Source organism: Jatropha curcas, chromosome 9, assembly GCF_041381405.1.
Source record: "Jatropha curcas cultivar XTBG-Jc1 chromosome 9, XTBG_Jcur_1.0, whole genome shotgun sequence".
Taxonomy (NCBI): domain Eukaryota; kingdom Viridiplantae; phylum Streptophyta; class Magnoliopsida; order Malpighiales; family Euphorbiaceae; genus Jatropha; species Jatropha curcas.
Window position 1 is genome coordinate 7475577 of NC_143159.1, and position 10945 is coordinate 7486521.

Below are 10945 nucleotides of genomic sequence, written 5' to 3' on the forward strand. Positions count from 1 at the left end.
AGTCTGATTTATATATACTATTAACTACTTTTACTCTTTTGTCCATACCCTCCTGGATTACAATTTCAAACCATAATGCTAACATTTTAATTAGTCTCATTTAACTAAGTATTAGGTACCATATGTGGAACCATTAACTTAAAATTAGCATATATCAATTGCTCACTTATATCAAATTTTGATTCAATTTACTTGTCTCCCCTATCTAAAACTAATCAACCTTTTTCAAGTCTCACAATATTTTTTTTTTTTTTTTTTTAAATTTTACTATCCTTGTATTCATTTCATTTTATGATCTAACCCAATTGGCCCCGTGATATAAATAGACAATTTTCAAAAATAATTTTTTTTTCTATATAAATAATCAATTTCAAATTATTTATCATAACACAATTTGAATTCAAAATTAAAATGAGGTTTTAAATTTAAATATCAAATATCAAGTGAATAAAATAATTAAAAAGATTATCTTTTGAATAAATTCTAAAGAAATTCAGTAGCCGGGCTGAATACTAAAATACCGATTCCTAATCACCCAAAGTTCATCAATCCGCTATACAAATGAAAAACCTATTTATTCTCTACACTATCCTATTCACTGCAGGAATAGAGCTCACTTGAAAAGTAATGCATTGGGTGATCAGGCCAATCCATTACCATCCAAGTCTTATTCTATTCCCCAGCCTAAGGGTTGATACCTGCTTTAGCCCCTACAGGTATTGCGATAGATTGAGCTTATTGTCTACTACTTTCACTTCAAACCTTGAATTACTTCTTCTATAATCTTTGATCTACGCCATAGGTGTGGATTTTCCCACCTCATAGGGTCTAGTGCGTCCACCATCCCTAGGGAGGAAAATCACAAAGGTTCTTTCCTTATGTTGGTTACGGCCGATCCCAACATAAAGAAATTTCCTATACTCCGCAGTTGTGTCCTAAAACCCTAACCTAAGCTCTGATACCAACTTTGTCACGACCCAATTCCATGGGCCGGACCGGCACTAGGGCCCAGGTAAGCTTAAGGCCCCCGAGGCCCGTAGTAAGCCTGAAACACTAGAATCTATTATCTCAGTATAAATTTCAACATTCAGCCCATATGATAATGAAAAATAACCTCAATATTTTATTATTTCTCGGCCCAAGTTTATCTTCTACAGCATTCCATAGTTCGGGCCCAATTTACAATACATCACATTTCTAACATGAGCTTACAGAATTATTTTGTCTATGTTAATACACGACTAAATATATGTAAATCCTACAACTGCGGAGTCACTTACTCTTTGGTATACATAATTACATAGCAAATAATTGTGGAACTAGGAAAAATTTCTCTGTTGCCCTCCGCCGAAGGAACATAACCTAAATCGGATTAAAGAAGAACTTACTTCCTGAAACATCAAACAAGATATGTGAGCCTTTTAAGAAATAATACCTATTGCACCGCACACGCATTCACACAAATGAATAAATATATCAATCTAGTCATCCGACTAGTTATATGCTCACGCAGTCAGTCACACAAATGGCATATCATTAACACCCACAATCATTAACATCTTCATGTAATCACATCACGTGGAAATTAGTCAGTGGCGTCACCTAAACCCCCGACGAGCCGTCCTCTCAAACAGCCCATCCTCTCAAACATGTGCACCCGGGGAGCCAATCCCCCATATCTGGCCGACCGGTCTAATCCTCACTTGACCAGTCCTCTCAATATTTTATTTTACATTCTCTCTTTTCTTTTCCATCTCATCAACATCATTTCATCAATTCATCAGGTGCACACGGGGGCGCCGATCTCCCATTTACCCGGCCGACGGTCCAATTTCATCAGTTCATCAGGATCCATATTAATCGACCGTCCTCACAAACCCAGGGTGACCCACTTCATCCCAACTCCACACAAACAAAGCACAGCAATATCACACACAATTAATCAAGTATTGCAATTAAATGCAAGCATATTAATCAATTAAACATCGTAATGCAATGCACAACTAGACATCCAATTTCAAATGCAAATAAATAAGTAAATAGTGTTAACAATAAACAACAATAATAAAATAAATAATAATAATAATAATAATAATGAACAAAATAATGAAAATAAATAAATGAATAATGGAATGCTTAAATGAATAATAATGACAATAAATAAACAATTAGAGTACTTTATTTATTATGTAACAAATAATAGAATTTATCTAAATAAACTTATTAATTATATTATTAATTACAACTAGTCTAAGTTCTATCGAAATTTCGGCAGCACTTCCCCTAAAAATTGGACTATCCACCTGTTTAGATAACACAGTATTATTATATATTTATCAATCAATACACACAGCCCATCCGTCGGGCAATCAATCAACTTAATTCCCATCCTCCTTCAATAGCAATGTCATAGCTAACAAACCATTTAAATTGTCTATCCATTATACATTACTTGTTTATATATATATATATATATATATATATACATCCTTCTAATACAACACAAAAACTCAAATGGTTGATGCCAACTTGCAGAAATAAAAGTTTTCTAAGTCTAAATCATGGATTAAACATTAACTAACTATTCCTATCGAAATCAAATTTATAACTTCAATGTACTATACTAGGCTACAATTTTCCAAAAATAAATAAATTGAAATAATTGCTGCCAAATTAAAAGTTTAGGCTTCATGGTTAAATTTTCACATTTTACTCACTAGCTAACTCACTACCCTACAAGAACTTAATTTACAGTTTCAAATACCCATCCCAAACATTATAATTCAAAGAACCAACTAATTAATTGCTGCTAGCTCAAGGAATTCAAAATTCTCTATTTAATACCCAAAATATATCCACCATTCCTTAATCATTACTAAAGTTCTAGATTAGGCATTACGAACCAATGTTTCCAGTAAATTGCAATTTAGTAATCTCATCTCTCAAGTAATCCAATACACAGCTTAAACATATATACCAACCCCAACAAGTATAAGAACATCAAGGAAAATATATATCCATTTCATGTTAACCTATCAAAAGAACACAACATATTCAAGATGGTTGCTGCCCGCCAAAAGAATATATGTTCCTTAACTCCTAAACTTATGTGTATATATATATATATATATATATATATATATAAATTAAAATCCCAATCACATAATCCATATAAAAAAAGAGTTCAAGGCAAAGAGACTAGAATGGCTACTGCCATTCCAAATTCCTCAACTTCTTCCACCTAAACCTGCAGTAAATTTATTAGTTGATTTATAGGCATGTTGAATTGCGATTCACAATCAAATTTTTAAGAGTAACGCTTAAAGTTCCTTTCAATGCTAACAGTAGCTAACCAAGGGTTAATTCCTAACATTCCAATAATACTACAAATCATAATCTTAAATGAAAAATTCAAGAAACAAACCCAAAAGGATTGAATTATGGCTCACCTAGTCCAGAAATATGACAGAAAAATTGAATATGCTTATTAAAAGTGATCGAAAACGAACCTTAAAATCAAAACCCACTGCTGTCGGCGATAGCTTGATCGAAAATGTGTGGGAAGGTGGCCGGAGGCATGCTGGAAGCGAGAAGAGAGCGTGGTCCGGCCGGTCCTTGGCTGGGCGCACCGGAAAAATCGAGGAGGAGCGCAGGTAACGCGACTGTACCTATTGCGAGTTGCGATCACAGCTCTTGGGTTTGCTGCGCCAACCGGAACGGAGGGAGAGAGGGAAAGAGATGTCGCCGTTGAGACAGCCTGGCGTCGCTGGAGAGCTGAAGAGGAGATTGTGACGCAGTCCCGATCGAGGCAAGATCGCAGCTCTTCCTGCGACTGTTGCTCTCACTGGAATGGAACGGAGAGAGGGAAGGAGACGCCGGAATCCGCTGCGGCGTGGAGGCGCGGCGAAGAGGCGCTGGTGGTGGCGACGAGCGCTCTGGCCCTCTCGGAAAAAAAATGGGGAAGGAAAAAAAAACGTGCTGCCGCTGGAAAAAGAGGAGAAGAAAAGAAAAAAAAGGAAAGAAAAATCTGGAGTTTCTAGACCATTCCGGTTCGATTCGAACCGGTTTGGTCTAATTCTATGACTTGGCTCAATTTGCTTGGTTTTCGAAAAATCGAGTTGGTTTACGGGTCCAGTTTAGAAATAGCAAAATCCTAGCTGGTATAATCTCATTGGTTGAAATAAAAAAAATTTAGTTTTTAAATGAAAATTCTACGAAATTAAATTTTCGGGTCGTTTCAGTTTTACTCTCTCTTAAAATTAGGGACCTTCCTTTCTCGAGTATCAGAGAGATACAGAGGTGAGTTGCAATTCTAATAAATTTTATATAATTCTTTTTTCAAGTTACGGATACAATTATTCTTGAGCACAAGAAATTTGATAAAGATCTAGCTCTAAAATATCTTATTCCAAATCTTTCCAAGCAATTGAACTATTAAATTTGACAAATTTACAAACACTTGGAATTCCTAATTATAACACAGCCAATGGAATATATAGAGACCAACAACTAAAAGAATACAACAATTGAATGGAGGTCTTGAGTGTGGCTATTAGCTCTCTTAACTTCGAAAGCCAATATTCAATTTATATCATTTCTTATTTCTAGAAAATATTTTTGAGTATCTCATAAGTTATGAAAAATTTCAAGTGTATTATTGATAGTTCTTGATATATATATGTATGTAAAGAACTTAAAGGTTTCGTTAATTAAGGAACCAAATTCATCGAAAATCTCTCCTTTTAACTTATTATTACCTTACTAAATAACAATGAGCTTTGAACAACTTTATATTAGTAGTAATATCTTCCACTTGTTTATTCTGAATTCTTCTAGTTTTCTTTTGTGACTAATTTGTTCTAGAATTTAGCAGTTGAATTGTTGCTTTATAAATTCAATTTCTTAAAAAAAGGTCAGATTGTCAAAATTAAAGTAATATAGACAGTGGACGTCGCACACCTTATGATGAGTTCAAAAACCATAATAACTCCACAAAAATCAAACTACTCCTCTACCACAATCTAACCATAGATTCTAGATCAAATCCAAAAGCTATGCAAATAGAAAAAACTTATAATAATAAAGTAGAAGAAGAAGCGGCAAAATTGATTACAAAAAGAAACACAAAGCTATGTATAAGAGCAACAATTGATTTCTTTTAGCATATCTTACTACTTCCATCGTTATATAAAGAACTATCATACAACGAATTTTCTCATGTAAACATTTTTATTTGGTAAGAATCTATGATAAGGAATACTTAAAAACACATTAATTTTTAGATTTTATAATTTTTGAGTTTTCATCTCAAAGTACAAAATAAGCCAAGGACATCAATGAAACAAACACAAAAGGAAAAAATAAATAGACTTAAATGGCCAAAAGAATCTAATTGAAAAGGGTTACCTTTATGGATAGGATCTCTATTATCCATCATGGTAATACCTGAGCTAGAGGAAAATGAAGAATTTTCAATTAACAAATATAAACCAATATATGTTATGGATGGTAAAGTAGTTCTAAGTACTCGTTTATTGAAGATTAAAAGTATTTTGAAATAAAAAATCATAAATAAATAAAATAGAAAATGATTTACTATCCAAAAATAAAAGAAATATCACCTGAAAAGCATATAATCATTCGTTAGTCAATTCAGTTGTTCAATTAGAAATCACAACAGAGTTGTTCAACTCTTGCAATTTTTGGACAGAAGCAAGGCTCTATTCTTCCCCAAATCATCTTCAATGGAACAAAATTGCTGGAAAATTCCCATAATTCAAAAACTTTCTCATAGTGCAAGGTCAGTGACTCACTCCAGCAAGAATCAGGTTTTATGCTCCGAGGAATAGAAAATCCACTACCGAAAATAAAAATCAATGTTGTGACTATTAAATATTCATCCATACTTATTATGCATGTATCATTCCATAGGTCATTTAGAACCAGAATCAAATATGTTTTATGTGATCTAAAATGGCAAAAGTCTACCTAAAAAACTTTCAGTTTATATTTTACAAAACCAACATAAAATAACATCCAGTATCCCCAGATAAAACAAACAAAACCATAACCAAAATAAAAGTGAATTAATTTACAAGATACTATATACCAAGCTCGGTACCAAGGCCTTGCATCCTGGATACAATGTGTGTTAGAGGCAAATAGCCGCCACATGATCTCGCGCTTGTAAACAACAAGCTGATGGCTATGAAGATTCATCATCAATGTGATTTGATGGGCTTATTTTGCTAGAAATACTAATTTGCATATCAAATCTCATTTTATTATTTCTCCAATTATCCATGCCTGATAATCACATATAATTAATAAAAAAAAAAATCTAGTGTCAATGAGAGGAGAATCGCAATAAAAAGGAAAATATAAATCAAGGTTCCATCTCCTTTTTGAAATGGACCTGATGTGCTAAACTCGTCGAAGATAGCAAATTTGGACAGATTATTTCTCCAATTATCCACACATGATAATCACAAAAAATTAATAATAATAATAAAAAAAACCTAGTGTCAATGAGAGGAGGATTGGCGATAAAAAAGAAAAGATAAATCAAAGTTCCATCTGCTTTTTGAAATGAACCTGATGTGCTAGACTTGTCGAAAATAGCAGAGTTGGACAAAAAAATTGGCTCCACGAACGTTTTCTAAATTGTCGTTTTTATATTTAGCCGATGAGAAAAGTTCATGATGCAAAAAAGGAAAATATAAATTTAAAAGTGATTAATGAATAAGAAAAGCTATAAAAAGTGATGAACAAATCAGAAAATTTATAAAAAAAATAGAAAAGTTGAAAAAAAGAAATGACAACTCAGCCTTCTAAATTTATTTATTTTTATTCAGGATTATATATATATATATAGAGAGAGAGAGAGAGAGAGAGAGAGAGAGAGAGATTGGATCCCTCACCCTCACTCGGTATCAATGAATGAGACTTATTGGTAGTCCCGAAAAGGAACGGAATCATTTCATCACAAATGATCGTGCCGTCTGCTCCACACGTTTTGGGCAGACGTGGATGCCATATCATGCCATTATCAATCGCCAGAGTTTTTTAAGAAAATTTTATTATAATAAAATATTATTTGTAATCCAATGTTTACGTTTCCTCTGAATAATTACTTACACTCTCAGTTTTTTCAGTTAAGTTTCACGAGCCAAAATTTTATGGATTGAATTCCATATTTGACTTTTTAATTTCATTAAGATGCAGAATTTATTATAATTAAAATTAAATTCTATTAAATCTAGTGACGTTTTGAAATGAATTGTACAAAACTAACATAACATTATTTGTAAGATTAAATATTCATGTAATATGTATATTGTATATTTCTTTATAATTATTATACATTATAATTTTAATAATCATGTAAAATTCATATTCCTTCAAATTATTGAATATTTTTAGACAAAAATAAATCAATTAAATAAAATCTTTATTCAAAAAATTTAAAATAAAAAATAAAAAATCTCACCTAAAAAATAGTACCAGATATTTTGATATTAACTTTTTAATAAATAATATTATACACTTATCAATAATCTATACTTTGAGGGGAGAAAAAATTTCTATATTTTTACTTCTTTTGAAAGTTAAAATTTTAAAACTGTAATCTTATTCTTATATATTTTTTAGCATATAAATGTACATATTATAGATGGATATTATTATAATTATACACTTATTAAATTTCAATTTCTAAATTGATCATTTTTATTAAAAATCAAATCAAATTGAATCGGTTTAATTTAATTGAAACATGTGAAATCATATACTGTAATATTATGTAATATTATTTCCGTTGGTTATGCCACGGGTTAAGCTTACTGGGCCATATCATGCCCCAATGTTCCTTTGGGCCAGCTTCTGTAATGTTTTTGTCTCGTCGCTTGCTTTCTTGCCTAATGGGTCATCAGATGCAATTTCCTTATTGGATATCCATTTTTTGTTCTTAGGCCCATTCAAATTGAATTTGTAACAGAAACGGACAATTTGGCTTTTTTGAACACTTTTCAACATAACTAGTCATGTACATTTTTTTTTCTTTAAAAAATATTATTATTTATTAAGCATTTTTTAATTGCTAATATTATTGAAGCTATTTAGTATCCAATAATAGTGTATTTATCTGGGTTTAAAACACTCTTATGTACTAAAAAAAAAAAATTGTCTAACCAGCTTCGTATATAAAATTCAATTAAACTTAATAATTTAAAAAAAATTAATTATTCTAATGAAAATTTAGTTTTCAAAATTTACTGAAAAGTTGCACTTTTTGTAAAATGGTAATTGTAGGCTCAATTGATGAGTCTTGGATTTGAATTTGATCAAGGAATTGGGAATTGGGTGTAGGCCCAAAGGATGCCACATCAACGTTATCCGCAGCTTATCAAAATCAATCTGTGATGATGACGTGTCACAACCTGCAATTTTCTAACCAACTCAGAATTCCATTGTATTATTTTTTTAAATTCTGTTTCCTTTATTAATGCCAATTCACTAAAATAGAAATGAAAAATTTCAAATAACAAATAAAAAAAAAAAGGAAGGAAAAACATAGAGAAAACACAGAGAAAAAACAGAAATATGTGGACCGAATGGCTTGAAAAAGATTTTTGGGTTGTGGGGTACAGAGGAATCCAAGTCCACAAGAATTGAGCTATGAACCTCAATTCCCCACACATATCCATCACTGACTCTCTTTCTTTCAACCTTTTGGGAGAGAAAGAGTGATTGGTTGATGATGAAGACTGAAAGATGAAGGAAAGCAAGAATTACTTGTTATGCATGTCTCATGGCCTGTCAATCTGCTTATTATGCTTTTTCACCATCACCAAACAGGGATTTACCCATCAACAACTCAACCAGTTCCAAAAGATCCAAACCCATTGTTCTTTCTTGCATTACCAACTCTAGAGCTTCATTCAACACTCTTCTTTCTCAGGTAATTCCGTACTCTCTATTTTCTTTTCCTTTTTATGTGTAATTGATTAATGTATATGTAGTTGCATTTTCCTTTATTTAGTTGATTGACAAGCAATTTTTTATATAAAGATTAAAGGTACATTTGTCAATTTTATGGTTTAATCTTTTACCTTCCTCTAATTCTATGTCACTAGAAAAATCTTTGTGTCGTTTTTAGTCATTTTAGCATCTCAATTTGCAAGCCAGCATAAAGATTAAGATTATCCATTAGAATAAATTGAAGTGACAGATTGTGTATTTGGGTGTCCTTAGGCAGTTAGGCAGTTGGTTCCTCCAGCAAGATTTGAAGCTTCAAAGCTAGAAGTTGTTTTAATGGGAGAACAGATGAACAAATATTCTGGAATTATTCCTAGAACTTACATACTATCTCATTGCGACTTCACAGCAAACCTAACATTAACTATCTCCAATGTGATTAACCTTGATCAGGTATGCATTTTCCTGCGACTTACATTTTCTTGAATTGTTGAATTTGTGTATTTAACAAATTTGCATTACACTGATAATTGGGTCCTAAATCGCGGCAGTTACGAGGGTGGTATAGCAAGGATGATGTGGTTGCTGAATGGAAGAAACTAGAGGGGCAATTGGGTTTGCATATTCATTGCTATGTGAGTGGTCCAAATCTTAAACTAGACCTTGCTGCTGAGTTGAGATACCATATATTCTCCAAGGAAATGCCTTTGGTAAGTGTTCTCTTTGCAATGTACCATTAATTTTTCTTGCAAGAGGGATTCTACAGAGTGATTATGACACATCCTTAATCTGTGCATAATTGTAATGGATGCATTAATAATCTTGGTTAGAGTGACAGGTACTTGAAGCCATATCACATGGAGATTCAGTAATTTTCAGAGAGAATCCTGGGCTGATGGATGCTTTGGTTTGGGTATATTTCCATTCTAGCTCACCTAAGTACAATCGCCTAGAGTGTTGGGGACCGCTCAAGGACGCTGCGCAGGTAAAATCCTACCCATATGGCTAATAGTTTGGCCCCAACTCAGTTAGCAACCTTAAAATTCTAGATTGGGCGAAAGGTCATTGGTCAAAGCTGTAAATCATTTAGCTATACAGAAGGTCCTTTGTATCAATGATCAATGACCTTGTACTGATCAACAATGGAAAATGCTAATGCTACAATGATTTTGTTTTACTAAGCAAAAATCCCTTTGAAGTTGTCATATTTTTTTTCACTAGATGATCTAAAGTCTAGTATCATTTGTATTTATAACTTATAAATTGATCCATCAGGGGAGACGGGGAGATCATTTTCAAGCCTTTTTAACAGCAAGTAAAGATGGTTCCACTGCTTCCAAGAAGTGGAAAGGACCAAAATCCATTTTTCAAGCCCTTTTTGCCTTCCTTCTTTGAAGTGCTAAGCTTGCATATAATTGCAATGGCTAATTTTCATGGCCAAAGTCAAGGAAGCTGCTCTGCTCTGCATATATAACAGAACCAACCACCAGAATGCTCATTGGTAAGACACAAAAGGCGAAGTTCTAGTTGCATTAAAACAAGGATTGTTTGATTCTTTTGCAAATAACACATTTGTTTTTATTGGAAAATATTGATTCCCAATTCTTGTGCAACTAAACATTTGTTCCCATTTGTTTATCAATGGCTCATGTTTTTGTCGCTTTGTAATTGAAAACACTTCCTCCCCATTCAAGTCTTATAATTCTCTCTCTCTCTCTCTCTCTCTCTCTTTCTCTCTCTCTCTCTTATAGAATGATCCCATCAACTTACGCATCTTTGACAAAATTAATTGTTTTTATAGCTGTTAGTTGTTTTAACAGGGTTTAGCTGATTGAGTGGTAATTTTTTATAAAATGTTAAAAACTAAACGGTAAAAGGAGCGTTTTGAGGAAAATTACTTAAAAACTGTTGCTACTGTGCAAAACATTTAACTTTACTGATGAATGACTAAAAACTCAAAGGTCCTGCT

General features: G+C 32.6%; 1 protein-coding gene across 1 annotated transcript; it reads left to right on the forward strand.

Moving 5' to 3' along the window:
* The first annotated feature begins 8623 nt into the window (after positions 1 to 8623).
* LOC105639018 (STAY-GREEN-like protein) lies at positions 8624 to 10664 on the forward strand. Its single transcript, XM_012222955.4, has 5 exons — positions 8624 to 8959; positions 9253 to 9429; positions 9528 to 9686; positions 9815 to 9961; positions 10252 to 10664. The coding sequence occupies exons 1-5, from the start codon at positions 8810 to 8812 to the stop codon at positions 10369 to 10371; spliced, it is 753 nt and encodes a 250-aa protein (XP_012078345.1). The 5' UTR covers positions 8624 to 8809; the 3' UTR covers positions 10372 to 10664.
* Positions 10665 to 10945: the final 281 nt, after the last annotated feature.

What these genes read in the sequence shown, in the direction of transcription:
- LOC105639018 (XM_012222955.4), top strand. Translation starts at nt 8,810, where the DNA reads ATGGCCTGTCAATCTGCTTATTATGCTTTTTCACCATCACCAAACAGG. An exon ending in ATGTGATTAACCTTGATCAG is followed by an intron (nt 9,430 to 9,527) that starts GTATGCATTTTC and finishes AAATCGCGGCAG; the next exon opens with TTACGAGGGTGGTATAGCAA. An exon ending in TCTCCAAGGAAATGCCTTTG is followed by an intron (nt 9,687 to 9,814) that starts GTAAGTGTTCTC and finishes TTAGAGTGACAG; the next exon opens with GTACTTGAAGCCATATCACA.